Below are 16,841 nucleotides of genomic sequence, written 5' to 3' on the forward strand. Positions count from 1 at the left end.
CGGTCAGTATGTAACTCTGGTGTTCGTAACTCTGAGGTTCTACTGTACCCGGATCTTGGTCATTTGCCTGATTATGCCACTTTGACTCAAATTTAATAGGACAACTTGTGGAGGAAAGTAAAAGGGTGAATAAGGAGGCAGAATCTGTCTCTTTGATAGGATTAGTGAGAATGTTATCAAAAGTGCTACAGTAATGGGTACTATAGAAATAAATGTCAGAGAATAAAAAATAACCCCACAACGGCACCTGCTAGCTACAAGTCTGCTGAAATTCAGCTGTTGCTAGCAGGGGTCTGGAAGAGTTTCCCTGACCACTGTGGCCTGGTATTTTTTCCCCTCAGAACCATGCTACACAAGGGGCTCATTCTACCAAACCGGGGACTTTGTTATAACAAAGTAGTGACCTGACCATGTTGGAACGTGGTCCCACCTTTACAGCCAAATCATGTTGAAACCAGCTTACAATGCTGACCTTTTTACTATAACACGGTCCCCGTTTTGGTCAATTTTAGGTGTATAGATTTTAAGTCCAGAAGGGATCGCTGTGATCATGTAGTCTGACCTCCTGTTCAATGCAGGCCATAGAACTTCCCTGAATGAATTCCAGTTTCAAGTCCAATAGCTGTGGTTGAATGAGAGCAGATCTTTTAGAAAAACATCCAATCTTGATTAAAATATTTCCAGTGATGGAGAATCTGCCACAACCCTTGGTAAGTTGTGCCAGTGGTTAATTACTCTCTTGCTGCACAGATGGGTATAAACAGGGCTATGCACTTCCCTCAACCCAGGTAGTTTATAGCATGATTCTCAGACCAAAATCCATGTCCCCACTGGTCAAAGGAACCACTGCTAGGACTGTGCTAACAACAACAGTGGTGAAACGTGGTTGAAACTAGCAGGCTCTGCTGATTCTGAATCAATTGTGTAGAAGAAAGAAGCCCCTCACTCTTGAGCATTGCTGCAATAGGATAGCCCCCTATTCTGCCCCCCATGAGCTGAGTGCTGCTGTGAGGGAGCCCCTCCGTTCCTCTGTTCAATATTGTGTTCATCAAGGTAGTATCTGAGTACCTTCCTGCAGTGCCTTAAGCAATATGGCTATGCTTCCTTCTCTTCTAAACTGAGCCTTCTGGTGGGATGAAGGACAATTTTTTAAAGCTTTCAACTAATCTCTCCCTATGAAGGTTTTGAATCCACAACTTCACAAGCCAGCAGCCTCCACCAGCCCTCACGGCATGCCCTTGTATGCGTCACAGAGAGGGTCGGGAATTTCTCACCATGTTCTTGGAAGAGGAGGAGGGGCTGGTTGGACATGCGAGAGAACTGCTTGCATAGATATCCAGTGCACACAGCTATACCCCTGGGCTCCAGCCTCTCATCCAAAACAAGACCAAACATAACCCCCCCCCGATAGGCACTAAAATTTCCATCCACACTGTAATCGAGCTATGTAGCCCCTCAACACAGTTAAAAACATGGTTCTGTCTTGCAGTGTAGATGGGACTGGCCCATTCTCAAACTGTGCTTAGTCATCTGTAATGGACGCAAAGCATGGCCATTGTGTGTGTAGGTACACTTTAGTGGCGTGTTAATCTATTCACGGTGCACAGAACCTGGATTATGCTCGGTGACGCACATTGTACATAAAAACAGAAATTCAGGAGTTTGTTCTTTCATCCACACCGGGAGATTTATACATATAGCTCCTAGACTTAGTAAGGATTTATCACAATTAATCTTCCATGCGTCCATGAGAGAACAGGTTAAGACTTATTACAACTCTTAATGTCATTTGGCAATTCCAGCTGTACTTAATGCCTTTAAAAACTGTTTAAAGAAGAAATGGCTGGTTAGTTAGTTACCTATAACAGATGTAAACAACTCAGGAGCAGAGCTTCCAGCTGCCATGAAAGTTGCCCCAGCCACGTCTTCACTAAGATGCAGGCGCTGCAGAGAAACAAAATAAAGTCCATGATTATAACGCTGTCACGTGAGAAGAAATTCACCTGAAAAAGTGAAGTTGTCTGAGCAGGAAATTGCTTATATGCTTAAATGGAAAGAAGGGACGAACCAACAGGACAGAGAGGCATTAGTTACCGGGGGAAATATTGCATTCTCAGTCTAAAAAAGCAAGATGGTTGTGCCTTCTGATTTCAATTTACAGAGGGCTAGATTGTTCCTTTGGGCACTGCCCTGTGCAGGGCAAGGTATATTAGCTGCTCCACCCCAGGAGGCATGATGACACCTCTCTGAGTCACGATTCCTTTCCTGTCTCCATGCACACGCTGTCTCACCTACTCTGGCCAGTACATGGTGGGGGCTGGGGGATGGAGCCAAGTTCTTGCCCATGTGCTCTGGGGAGTATGTAAGGGTGTGAGTACCCCAGACGGAAGGTGCTAACTTCGCTGTATGGGATTTACCCAGCACAGCTAACATAATCTCCACTGATAATCAAGGACTGGCATTCTCTTAAAATACCCATACTTACCAAATTTGTTTTAGCTGTAAGAAACCCAAAAGCCCACTTCTAGCCTTCATAGCCCTAGACATATGGGGGCTGATCTTATTTAAAACATTATTTCCTGAGAGGAAAAGCATTCACTACTGTATACAGATTTCATTGGTATAAACCTTTTCCAAATATCTGCTTAGTTAACTATTTACTATACGCTTTGTGCAGTCCCACCATTCCATTGGTACGAGCTACAGTTCAGTAAATGGGACCAAACTACTAAAACTAACAGGCCCAGCTGGCACCGCCCATTGTTTTATGCGAAGAAGCTAGAAAACAACCCCCCCGTAGTACGGCTGCAAACTGCTACCTTGTTTCTACACAAAACAGACCCAAACACGTAAGCTGTAGTGCCTGGGTATGGGTCATCAGTGGAATGAGGGGCAGTGGAATGTGAAGAAACGCTTTCCAGACATCACTCGTTGTTTAAAACAACAAAGAGCAAGCAAGTAGACAGGCGATCTAAACACTTCCTCTATCTTCCATTAATTCAGGCTGAAAACTGAAAAAAAATCCCATCGCGCATTGTACTTTTACCACAAGAATCTCCGAGGGTTCTTCATAAATATTTACCTCAGCAAACTATGTTTATGCAAAGATAAGATAGAGAGTTAATTTACTTTGCAAAAAATGCAGAACAAGCAATCGAATCCTCAATTAACAGTCCAATCACAGCTTCATTTTCTCACAAGGACGCCAGATACCCTTAACTCTGCCCCCTCACGTGCTAATTATACAGTCTTTCATATATGTTATGGGGGGCAATGGAAGAGGAGGTGTGTGGGCAGAGTCTGGCCTCCATGGGAGGCAGAAAGCTTAAAAGTGTTATATTATCATAATAACGTGTGACAAATTGATTAAACAAAAAGCTTTTCTGAAAGTGATCTAACCAGGACTAAAAATATTGTGAAAGACGTATCTGGGAACAAAGGCAGATCTCCCAAAGGGCTAGTTTCTTCTGCACCAGGCTCAGTGGAAACACAGATTCACTCATCGTATAACATACAGCCTGCACCACACTGATGCCTTCGGAGGAGGGATAATCAGTCAAGGGATATCCTTGAGTTTGTACTTCCTAAAGACAGATTATTATAACAGTGGCTTCCCTAGCAGAGAAATCTGAGGCAATGTATTCAAATGGCCAAGACAAGCTGGGTAGTCAAAGACGTGGAAAAGGAAGTAAAAATCTATTCCATGGTGCTATCAGTTGGGGCTTATATATGCTATTATAACCCTAATATTAATACACTTCCAGTGCTGATGGAACTAAACCGGAAAAAGCCATTCTTATTCTGGAATAAGCATGTCCACATGAGGAGCTATTGTGGAATGTTGATTTCCAAGTGCTTACAAGCCCTTAGGCAATAGGACTTCCCTAATGTGACTGAATGACAGCGAGACCGCTTTCCAATGACAAAGTTTTGCAAGTTAACAAGTGAGAGAAGCTACTAAAAATATACAAAGCATATCACATCATCCGATAGGGTTGCACATCTGTCACCTTTAGTGACATTGAATAATCCCCGGCTCTCAAAGCTGTCCTATTGATTTCAATGGGACTTCTTGTGGAGCAGACGATTACTTTGTGTGAGGAAGGGCAGCAGAATCCAGCCCCAGATGTTATCCGAAAGTGTGATCAAACTATTTCCCCTTTAGTCTGAAAAAGGCAGACCAGGGCGCCAGGAGAAAAGGCAGTAGAGACCCTTCCCAGGTTAGCTGGGCCTCTTTCCCATGATCATCTGAATGCTAACACTGAAGACTATATCCAGGCAAGTTGGAAGTTTTAAAGAAAAGCCATTTCAGATTAAGACAAAAAAAAAAAAATTGGAGCAACTCTGAAAAGAGGAACATGTATTTCTTTCATCGTCACAGAACTCGAGAACAGCTTGATGTCGTTAGAAAGAAAGGACTTTGTGTCCCCAAAAGGTCACCTTTGGGCTGAGAACAAATATATTAAAAAAAAAAAAACAACCCTCATGTTTTTGAGAGAGTTAAGGCATCTTTGGATAATCATGGTTAACATGTATTGTTAACCTATATCACATTGCTATGGTCTACAGTATGATCACATTTATCTAATATTTGTTAAACCACACTCCCTCTTCTCTGCACCACCACTATATCTCTGGCATGGATCAGTTGCCCAGTCACCCCTTTGATCATCCAAACGGTTTTTGCTGTGCTGTATTCCGATGAACCAGAAACACCAGTACAGTTTAGGAATCAGCTTCCATCAGAGCTGTCAGATAGAAATGATTTTGCAACTAACCTCCCACACCTCCTTCCCCAGCTCAGAAGCAGCTCCGTTTTCAGGAAGATGGATAATTGTGGTTCTACCATCAGAGGAGATCTGCAGGTGTTGTTCCTAATTGACAAAGATCTCGAAGTGGCAAAACCAATCTGTATTTTCTACCTGCAGCACAGATTTCGTTGCATGGAATTGGCTTTGGGAAAGACTTGAAGACACTTCAAACATATGGCCCACGCTCAACAAATAATTATCTTTCTGTGTTTATTCAGGCTGGGAAATACTCCTTATCTTCTAAAATTTCATCCTGCTGGCCTGAGCCAAATGGGGATAGTTTCCTTTGCAATTGCTTGAAATGTGTGAGAGCAGCTTTCCCTGCTGCTGTACAATTTAAAATGGAATTAGAATCTTGCAGGGAGGTCTGAAATCCAAATAAGGGATCAGAGCCTCGGCTAATGTAAATCAACCATAGCTCCTAATTTATATCCGCTGAGGATCTGGCCCAGTGTTTTAAACTGAAGTCTGCAATGTGACCTGCACTCAGCAGAATTTTTACCATTAATTATTATTGTTATTATACATTCATATTGCAGTAGCATGTGCAGACCAGTGAGACAAAGGGCTCCCAATGCTAGGTGCTGTAAAACATAGAAAATGAAAGGCCTGCCCCAAAGATCTCATCGTTTAAAAGACAAGACACCAGGTGGGTGGAGCAGAGAAGCTGGTTGGGGTGGGGACTAAGGTAGCAAAGGTAATAGGATCTTAGCCAAGCAGGAGGAGCACAGATATCCATCCATCTGCCCAGTGCCTGCACATATAAGGAGACTGCTGCATATCTGTTGAATTTTGAATCCAAACCAAGACTTTGTTGTAATCAATGTCAGGGCAGTAGAATCCACATTTGTGGTGTGTGTAGGACCAAAATAGTCCTCTTTTGGCCAGACTCTGCCCCTTTGGGTGACCTGTTTGCCCCAGTGTGATGCAGAGCGGGTTTAAAACATCATTTGAAACTTGGAAGTATCCAGTGGATCAACATTTTCATGGCCAAGTCAAGATACATCTTAATTTCTCTCATTTTCCCTCCCAAGAACTGGCCAGTGGAGCTGATGGAATGATTTACTGGAAGTTTATCAGAATTTAGAGTGCACAAGTTTGAGAAGCTGTAACTTTGCAAATTTTAAAACTTAGCTTTTACTGGAAAATGTCTATTTTAATGTAAACCAGGCTCAAACAGACATTTTTCATCAGAAGGCTGAAAATATGCAATTCTTGGCCATCTTCGTCTGAATTACAGTACGCTAGATTGTATTTTTAGAACTGTATTACTATAATTTTTATTTCAGTAGCACCGAGAGGTCCCAGCCAAAATTGGGAATTCATTTTGCAAGATGCTGAACAAACATGCACTATGAGACAGTCCCTGCTTCGAAGAGCTTGTGAATTAAATAGATAAGACAACCAAACTCAGGGGAGGGATAGCTCAGTGGTTTGAGCATTGGCCTACTTAACCCAAGATGGTGAGTTCAATCCTTGAGGGGGCCACTTAGGATCTGGGGCAAAATCAGTACTTTGTCCTGCTAATGAAGGCTGGGGGCTGGACTTGATGGCCTTCAAGGTCCCTTCCAGTTCTAGGAGATAGGATATCTCTATTAATTTAATTTAAAAAATGTTCATAGACTCTAGGACTGGAAGGGGCCTTGAGAGGTCATCGAGTCCAGTCCCCTGCCCGCATGGCAGGACCAAATGCTGTCTAGACCATCCCTGATAGACATTTATCTAACCTACTCTTACATATCTCCAGAGATGGAGATTCCACAACCTCACTAGGCAATTTATTCCAGTGTTTAACCACCCTGACAGTTAGGAACTTTTTCCTAATGTCCAATCTAAACCTCCCTTGCTGCAGTTTAAGCCCATTGCTTCTTGTTCTATCCTTAGAGGCTAAGGTGAACAAGTTTTCTCCCTCCTCCTTATGACACCCTTTTAGATACCTGAAAACTGCTATCATGTCTCCTCTCAGTCTTCTCTTTTCCAAACTAAATAAACCCAATTCTTTCAGCCTTCCTTCATAGGTCATGTTCTCAAGACCTTTAATCATTCTTGTTGCTCTTCTCTGGACCCTCTCCAATTTCTCCACATCTTTCTTAAAATGCGGTGCCCAGAACTGGACACAATATTCCAGCTGAGGCCTAACCAGAGCAGAGCAGAGCGGAAGAATGACTTCTCGTGTCTTGCTCACAACACAACTGTTAATACATCCCAGAATCATGTTTGCTTTTTTTGCAACAGCATCACACCGTTGACACATATTTAGCTTGTGGTCCACTATAACCCCTAGGTCCCTTTCTGCCATACTCCTTCCTAGACAGTCTCTTCCCATTCTGTATGTGTGAAACTGATTTTTTCTTCCTAAGTGGAGCACTTTGCATTTGTCTTTGTTAAACTTCATCCTGTTTACCTCAGACCATTTCTCCAATTTGTCCAGATCATTTTGAATTATGACCCTGTCCTCCAAAGCAGTTGCAATCCCTCCCAGTTTGGTATCATCCGCAAACTTAATAAGTTTACTTTCTATGCCAATATCTAAGTCGTTAATGAAGATATTGAACAGAGCCGGTCCCAAAACAAATCCCTGCGGAACCCCACTTGTTATGCCTTTCCAGCAGGATTGGGAACCATTAATAACAGATCTCTGAGTACGGTTATCCAGCCAGTTATGCACCCACCTTATAGTAACCCCATTTAAATTGTATTTGCCTAGTTTATTGATAAGAATATCATGCGACACCGTGTCAAATGCCTTACTAAAGTCTAGGTATACCACATCCACAGCTTCTCCCTTATCCACAAGACTTGTTATCCTATCGAAGAAAGCTATCAGATTGGTTTGACACAATTTGTTCTTTACAAATCCATGCTGGCTATTCCCTATCACCTTACCACCTTCCAAGTGTTTGCAGATGATTTCCTTAATTACTTGCTCCATTATCTTCCCTGGCACAGAAGTTAAACTAACTGGTCTGTAGTTTCCTGGGTTGTTTTTATTTCCCTTTTTATAGATGGGCACTATATTTGTCCTTTTCCAGACTTCTGGAATCTCTCCCGTCTCCCATGATTTTCCAAAGATAATAGCTAGAGGCTCAGATACCTCCTCTATTAGCTCCTTGAGTATTCTAGGATGCATTTCATCAGGCCCTGATGACTTGCAAGCATCTAACTTTTCTAAGTGATTTTTAACTTGTTCTTTTTTTATTTTATCTGCTAAACCTACCCCCTTCCCATCACCATTCACTATGTTAGACATTCCTTCAGACTTCTCGGTGAAGACCGAAACAAAGAAGTCATTAAGCATCTCTGCCATTTCCAAGTTTCCTGTTCCTGTTTCTCCCTCTTCACTGAGCAGTGGGCCTACCCTGTCTTTGGTCTTCCTCTTGCTTCTAATGAATTGATAAAAAGTCTTCTTGTTTCTCTTTATTCTCGTAGCTAGTTTGAGCTCATTTTGTGCCTTTGCCTTTCTAATCTTGCCCCTGCATTCCTGTGTTGTTTGCCTATATTCATCCTTTGTAATCCGTCCTATTTTCCACTTTTTATATGACTCTTTTTATTTCTTAGATCATGCAAGATCTCGTGGTTAAGCCAAGGCGGTCTTTTGCCACATTTTCTATCTTTCCTAACCAGCGGAATAGCTTGCTTTTAGGCCCTTAATAGTGTCCCTTTGAAACACTGCCAACTCTCCTCAGTTGTTTTTCCCCTCAGTCTTGATTCCCATGGGACCTTACCTATCAGCTCTCTGAGTTTACCAAAATCCGCCTTCCTGAAATCCACTGTCTCTATTTCGCTGTTCTCCCTTCTACCCTTCCTTAGAATTGCAAACTCTATGATTTCATGATCCCTTTCACCCAAGCTGCTTTCTACTTTCAAATTCTCAACAAGTTCCTCCCTATTTGTTAAATAGCTTTTTCAACCTTCTGAAATAAAAAGTTGTCTGCAATGCAGTCCAAGAATTTGTTGGATAGTCTGTGCCCCGCTGTGTTATTTTCCCAACATATATTTGGATAGTTGAAGTCCCCCATCACCACCCAATCTTGGGCTTTGGATGATTTTGTTAGTTGTTTAAAAAAAGCCTCATCCACCTCACCTGTTGGGAGAGAAGAAACACCAATAACCTGTGGGGCACAGAAAGGTTAAGCGACTTGCCCAAGGTCTCACACAAGAAGTTTGTTACAGAGCCAGGAACTGAACTTTTGAGTCCCAGATGAGCAACTTAACCACAAGACCAATTTTTCCTGGGTACCTCTTAAGGTATGTTTTTAACTATATAGTATTTATGCTTTTTCTGTTGTAGAGGGCCTCTAACTATTTGCTAAAGAGAGGAGTGCTCTGCAGATATAACTGTTCTTATTGTTATTGAAATGGCAATCACAAGCTTTATAAGGGTACCCTAGAAACATTATTTTCCCAGTAAGAAATGCACACGCAGGCTCCCATAACAGAAACACACAAAGCCGAACCAATCATTTACACGATATTATAATCCAATGTAAACAAACACCTGTTTTCTTACCCATTAAATTAAAAAAAAAATACAAGGAGAAACTGTAATATAATGCTATCTACTATGGACACATCTTGAGGTTTTCAAGGGAAATTGCTACTAAAGTGACATGCAGGTCCAAGAAATATCTACAGATACTTACTTCACTTATCTTTTCCAATGAAGGGACAAAGAAATCATCACAGACAATTGCCAAAGCGTAGAACATATACATGGCCTGAAAGAGAAAACATAACATTGAGTTTAGAAGGTGCCGGGGAAAGACACAGATTGTCAAGTCCCACTTGAGCTTGGGTTTTTAAATTGTATTGCTAGAGCAATTTATGGGGCATCTTAGTAGTTAATGGAAGGCTCATGAAGTATTTATCCAAAACGTCTTACAAGTTATCAAGTGCCACCATCACTTAGCATCAGACAGTGACAGATGCTTTTTTAAAGTTCTCTAGATGTTGCTGAAACACGTTCAATATCTCCTTTATCCCCCTTTTCCATAAATCTGAGGTCTTTTTTTTTTTTTTTTAAAGTATGAGTGTGTCCCATGAAAATCTGAACTCTCCAGAAGGGGTTTTCAATTGCTGGTGCTTCAATGCTGAGCAAAGAAGTGTGTTTGTGCTTAGACTCCCTGGAATGATACCTAGAATTCTAATCCTAGGATTTTATTTAATCCAAAGTAATGCTAGTCTTAGAAAGAACTCCCTCCCCACCCCCCCAAATGAGTGGCTGGAAAAGATGTAAATTCGTCATTTTAATGTTAACTAAAATCATAGGGCCCACTATGGCTCCTCAGGGTCTGAACTGAGTTGGGGAGACCAGAGCCATGTGACACAGGAGCAGATCCCCAGCTGGTTTAAATCGTTCAGTGGAGCTACTCCAATCTGCACCAGCTAAGGATCTGGCTTATTACGCTTTTGCAAAGCCTTATGCATCCAGTGGGGCTGAGGTCAGAGCAGTGAGATGCTGGACTCCCTTGGTGACGGGTTAGCCAGGGCTTCTCCCAGTGTGGAAAGGGGAGACACAAGAGGAAAGGCAGAGTCCTCTCTCCAAATCTGGCTAGTGTGCTCCTCATCGCGCTTTGGGCGCCTGCAGCCGAATTATGACTGCTCTCTCCCCATCCAGTGCACTCATGTAGGGTCCGCAATAATTTGGCTCTACCGGTTTTATGGAAAATGAGGTATATGCTGTATTTATGAGCCTGGCATCCCACACAGAGATTAGGAAATGGTCTGTCTCAATCAGCTGCCACGGAACAGCCCCACTGTGTATTGGGATACAACATTTCTCTCCTGGATCTCATTCCTAGCAGACTCCAGTATCTGTAAGTTTCACAGGGAGTACTATGGGAGATCTTCAGGTATTACAATAAATAATACTGTAATGATCACAGTTGCATGGGGTTACTGTCATTAACGATGGTATTAGGGTGGATTCGGAAATGCAATTGCGTATATCGTTCACTGGAGTATCAAAATGAACCATTAACGTTAGGATAACATTGCATTGCTTCAGGGCTGGTTTATAGTACCACAACAGCCCCTGTCATCTGCAGTTCCATCCTGCCAAGTGTTTATGGCCCCCGTCTCACTTGATTAAGCAAATCACCCTCACTTCAGAAACTCTCTCTCTGCAATTTTCCTTATTTTTTTTTTAAACACATAGCCTGTCAGATGGAGTAAAATGACTGGGTATGTCTGAAAGAGAATGGTACAGATCCCCAGAAATAAGTGCTTTTTACAGCTGGGCCCATAGGGCGCACCACTGTATCCCGAATTCCCTTCTTTTTACATTTCTACTGAAGGCATTACAACCTCAGTTGCCTTTCCAACCTTGGAGTAAGACTGAACTGTTTTAAAGTTCAAAGCAGTCTACACATTTTGCGCTGCCTGTCATATCCCTTGATAGCATTATTTTTACAAGCTGCACAGAGGAAAAAAAGACAAGACTGGTTTGAACTCATAAAAAAAAGCTCTAGCAAGCTTTGGGCCCTGGGGTGGTACATTGTGTTGTGATGCAGACTGATTTCTGGACAGGACTGCCGATGGTGGCTTGCAGAGAGCTAGTGATGACTAGGCATGGTGAAGAGGTAAAGAAGCATAGGCCACGATCATACAAACACTTATGCATCAAGGGCCTGATCCTGCATCAGGGACATTAATGGCAAAATTCCCATTGACTTCAGTGGTGCGGAGTTCTGGCCCAATGGGATTACTCATGTGCTTAAAGTTAAGTACAGACATGTTTGCAAGATCAGGGCCATAGGCTCCACAGAACAGGCAGGGAATGTGCAACGGTACAACACTGCTCTCAGTGCAGCTTTTCTACCGGTGTGAGCACATAGGAACAGGCTGTCATGATCATAGCTCTCCACTGGTATCAAGGAAAGAAGAGTATTTAAAAAAAACCACCACCACTACCATCACACAAAGGGCACGTCTACACAGCAAAGACAAACCCACAGCTGGCTTGTGCCAGACGACTCAGCCTTGTGGGGCTCGGACTGCAAGGCTGTTTCATTGCTGTGTAGACTTCCGTATTCGGGCTGGCGCTCAGGCTGTGGGACCCCAGCCCGAGCCTGGAAGTCTACACAGCAATGAAACAGCCCTGCAGGCCGAGCCCCGTGACCCTGAGACAGCTGGCACAGGCCAGCCATGGGTTTTTCTTTGCTGTGTAGACGTACCCCAAACCACAAAGCAAGGATGTGCCATCACACAGCATATCAACGATCCCCAAAAGCAGTAGGAAATGAGTATGGACAGTGATGTCATCAATGTTAACTGCGTTCGGCTGCACTTATCTAAATACAGTAGAACCTCAGAGTTATGAACACCAGAGTTACGAACTGACCAGTCAACCACACCCCTCATTTGGAATCGGAACTATGCAATCAGGCAGCAGCGGAGACAAAAGAAAGCAAATACAAAACAGTACTGTGTTAAACGTAAACTAGTAAAAAATAAATAAAGGGAAAGCAGCATTTTTCTTCTGCATGGTAAAGTTTCAAAGCTGTACAAAGTCAATGTTCAGTTGTAAACTTTTGAACAAACAACCATGATGTTTTGTTCAGAGTTACGAACATTTCAGAGTTACGAACACCCTCCATTCCCGAGGTGTTTGTAACTCTGAGGTTCTACTGTATATAAGGGATCATTAATTGCATTACTTAATTTATCCGAATTGTGCAACTTCAGCACCACAGCTGTTTGTGGCACTTTTATTCAGCATTAGCCGCAATAGACTAATTTCCCATATGCCTCTTTACTGAATTTATACCTCCCAGGTTTCTTTGTGGGTTTTTGATGGTTGTTTATAAGGTGGTTTTAGAGAAGTGGAATAGAGACCTGTGGGAATCAATCTGGAATTCTGATGAAATTATGTTTGAATAAAGTCAATTATTTGTCCTCATTTGGCTTCATTCTCTGTTGCAAGTTAAATGATCACACACAGTCATATTTATTTTCTGGTCATCTTTTTCCATTACAAACCCTACGACCCAGTAACCACACAGCTTGATAATTGTTTGGGGGCTAAACTAGGCCTTTCCCAATTCCCTCACCCTGCTGACATGATCTAACCACTATTCCCATTTCCCTGTTCTCTCCCTGGCTTTTTTCAGCCAGCAGGATTTTCTATAAAGAGGAAATGCTGATCGTAAAATAAAATGAACGCAGGAAAGAATCCCCATATTTGACTAGAAAAAAGGTCCCGGTTTAAAATGAGGAGAGGTTTGGGCAAATGGAAATCTTTAATGATAAGGAGAAAGCAACAGAAACAAAATGAATTAAATATAGAAAAAACCCCACAACATTTTAATAAATGTATATTGTTGACGGTGAGAATTTTAGGTTGATGCTCAACTGAAAAAGAAATCCATTTTGGAGCTACCCAAAGAACTCTAGAGACCATATTTAAGTGTAACTTGGGCTTGCTGCCTGTATATGAGATAACCCAGGGGCTGAAGTATTGAGAGGAAGGCCGAGGAATTTATAGCCAGGATTGGCTACTGCCAAGTTAACAGAAGGTCCCCTCAAGCTGAAATACGCACATTTGAAATTCAATATTCAAACTGGAACGAAAGAGCCCTAAAAACCAAGAAGAGTCAAAATGGGATAGTGAATCGGCTGCTTGGGAATCATTAGAACAAAAGGTAAACATGCTTTTGACAGCTCCTCTCCCTGTTCGTCTTCTGCCACATTTCCCCTCTTTTCTCTTTTTCGCTCTCTCCTGGTCACCAAGCCTCTCCCCCCCCCGCCCCATCCCGCAAAGTAAATACAACATGGTTGATGTCCTGCTTTGAAAGTGAATTGGGAGACAGAAGCTAGGATGCTCCCACAGGTAAATGCATGTTACTCTGCTCCATGATTAAGGTTGCAGGTAAGTTTTCTTTAGCAGCCCGACTGTAGACCCCTGTCTAAAGTTCACAGACATAAGAATACGGGCCTCAAAGCTGGTAGGTTAGATCCAGGGTCAAGGCAGGATTTTTATACCTGCTTTGAAGCGGTTTTCAACGAAGGGTTCCTGAACTGTTGCATAGGAAAGATCAAATTTAATCTATTGTGTTCATCCAGTCTGTGCACCCACTCCCACATACCTACTCCCTCACATCCATCTCACCCATGCCCCCTCCATCACACATGCACCCACTCCTCACACACACACACAACTGTATGCAGCCATCTGCTCACATGCTCACTCCTGCCTTCCCCTGCTCCCCAATAAAATGGAGTGGGCCTCTTCCCCTACAGCAAAATCGGTAGGGGCACTTGGAATGCTCGGCTGCCCCTCCCCTCCTGAGCAAGGGGGCAGGCCTCGGTGCCGTGGTGCTCCTCAGCTCCCTACTTTCCTCCCGGCAAAGCAGAAGTGGGGCCTAGGCTGCTCGGTTTAATTTCCCTTTCCCATCCTGAAGAAGACAGTAGTGATGCCCATGGGTTGTGCACATGGCCTCCCCGAATGCTCGCTTTACACTGGCTGCTACTGAAGGGATGAGAGGTTGCCATTTAAGAGTGTGTAATACCATGTGCCATGCACTGGGCCTTTAACATGCCTGTGGCATTGCTCCCCTGGGAATGGTGGATGCCAACGTTCTCACAGCACCAGTGTACCGCCCCTCCACGGTCAGCAGTTAGCTACTAAGGACAGGTGTGTTATTTTTCAAGGGATTTAACACGAGCACAGTGGAGGAATGAGGACTCAGCAGAGAACACACTGCATGGGCCCCCTGGCCTCCAACTGCACCAGCTATGCTCAGGACAGGGAGCTCTGAAGCCAGAGATGGTTCCAGGGAACCGAGCTACCCTGGCACCCATGCTTTGAACCTGGGTAAACCCTGCCCACCATTAGGCATTACAGACCTCCCCAAAAGGGAGGTTTAATCTGCTTTCAACCACGACAAAAAATCCTGCAGCGGACTTCCTGCCACTGGGGGCCCTATGCAATGTTCCACAGTAGCTAGTAAAACAGGTTGCCTCTATGGTCACTGCCACTATTCTGATGGTATCTTAATTTGCTTCTAGGACACCCAATACCTTACTCATGATTATAAGTTAGAAGAGGTCTTGTTCCATAACATGGAAGTCACCGATTGCTTTGTGTTCTCTGAGAATTCAACAGCAATTCCTTCCAACCTGTGGCTGGTTGATTCTGTAGGTGCAATTCACATCCTAGAAGTCTTCTGTCACTCTGACTGCAGTTTTCTGGGTAATTTTAATGAGGCAACATTTTACACCTAGACATGGATTGTTGGTAGAGCCTCTGTTCTAAAAATCTATATTAAAATCATGTATTTCTTCAAGATAAACCTATCAAAATGAGAATTGCTGGTCACAGAGAAAGATATTTTTTAGGAGCTTTTACTCTATCTTACTAAAGAGATGCAAATGAAGTTACATAAATCTCCATTAGGAATTACCGCATACAAGGCTGTTTTAATTTGCTGTAAATACTGAAAATCTGGTCGCTTTATAAAACCATTTTTAAATGTAAACACTGTCTCACACTATTTATCTACTGTAAACATTTGCAGTGACTCAGACTCAAGCAGCCTAACATTTATGAGGGACCTTCTGACTTTTTGCATATGCATTCATCTGTCAGACAGTCGCATTCTGGCTTTTTGATAGTTGGTGTTTTATTGACACTATTGCAAACCCCGAGTCTCTCTTGACTTACTCAAGATCTCAAGAAGTTCTTGATGAGTTCCGTAAAAGCTTGGTTCTGCAGAAGCCATGCGCATAGGAACAGTGGAGAGAATGCATAATGATACACCTGCGGTTGACAGTAAATCTGTGACTGGTCTATTTTTAACAGAGTGAAGACTTCAGCGGAGGGGAGGTATCATCTGTGTCATTTCAGCACAACTTCTGTGGCTGTTCCTCATCCAAGTCAGGATGCCTGTTGGTTTTGTGCATAACTGTTTCTTTGAGCGCTTCCCAGCAGAATCCGGCTTAGCATTTTTTTTGTGGGGGTGGGGGGAGAGGTTGCAAAACAATTTTTTGCCACCCCAACAAATGTAAAGTCTTTGATCACAGCAATGTTCACAGGGCCAGACTGAGGATTTGGGATGGAGTTAGCGAGATGATTCTTTGACCTCCCTCTGCCGCCAGTAAAACCCCCCCACTTAACTGTCCCTTTGCAACTCTGCCCCTCCATGTTTGCCTATTCACCTCTCACTGTGTCGCTCCTCTCTGACCCTGCCGATGATCCTGGTCTCAAGATTCTATTTGTTTGACTCTTCCACAACCATCTTTATGTTTTCTTCCATGTTACCCCATATGCCTTGGATGCCCTATTTGAACTGATCAACAGGAAAAGTACTCTTTCTTCTTCTAAATCCTCCCACAAGGTCCACTTCTGCTGTAAAATTCACCAACTAGGTCAAGGCCCAGCTGGAAAAAATACGCATGTTTTACCCTTCTTCCTCCAGCCTTCTGAGTTTGTGAGCTCTTTATAGCAGTGCCCAACTTACTGTATGCCGGACCTAGCCCACTGTGGGTCCTACCTTAATACAAGCAATGTTAAATGACAACAATCATCATGTACGAAACATGTAGTTGGAAAAAATAATCCCAACTACACATATATAATGATTAAGGCTACACTTATGTCACGGAGGCCATGGTGACTTCCAGAGACCTCTGTGACATTCTCTGCTTCAGCCCGAGGGGCGGCAGGATTCTGGAGCTGGAAGCCAACGGGGCCCTGGCAGGGTTCCAGCGGCAGGAGACAGGGGACTTCCTGCAAGGTTCTGGTGACAGACTCCTGAGGGGGCCCTCCTCAGGGTTCCAGCGACAGGCGACAGTCTTGTGTGGGGGACACCTTGGGCAAGCGGCTGAGGGGTGTCCCGTTTTCTCTTTGGGAAAAATGGTCACTCTGCAGCTCTCAGCCACTGTGGGTGGAAGGGGGCCCCCCTCAGCTTCCAGCTGCCAGGGGCAGAAGGGAACCCTACAGCTCCCAGCCACCACGGTGGTGGGGGAAACTATGGAGCCGCAGCAGTGAAAGTCACAGACAGGTCACGGCTTCCGTAAATTTTTGTTTAT

The 16,841-nt window shown here is 43.4% G+C and overlaps 1 protein-coding gene across 2 annotated transcripts in view; it reads right to left on the reverse strand.

The window, feature by feature from the left end:
- Nucleotides 1-16,841, reverse strand: part of SLC24A3 (solute carrier family 24 member 3) — a 346,242-nt gene that overhangs the window by 85,709 nt on the left and 243,692 nt on the right. For both annotated transcript variants that reach the window (XM_054024007.1, XM_054024006.1), the window contains exons 4-5: nt 9,455-9,529; nt 1,860-1,944 (exon numbers count right to left, since the gene is read on the reverse strand). In XM_054024007.1, the coding sequence (XP_053879982.1) occupies nt 1,860-1,944; nt 9,455-9,529 (160 nt within the window). The remainder of the gene's footprint in view (nt 1-1,859; nt 1,945-9,454; nt 9,530-16,841) is intronic.

The sequence above is a fragment of the Malaclemys terrapin genome, chromosome 3 (assembly GCF_027887155.1).
Source record: "Malaclemys terrapin pileata isolate rMalTer1 chromosome 3, rMalTer1.hap1, whole genome shotgun sequence".
NCBI classification, from domain to species: Eukaryota; Metazoa; Chordata; order Testudines; family Emydidae; genus Malaclemys; species Malaclemys terrapin.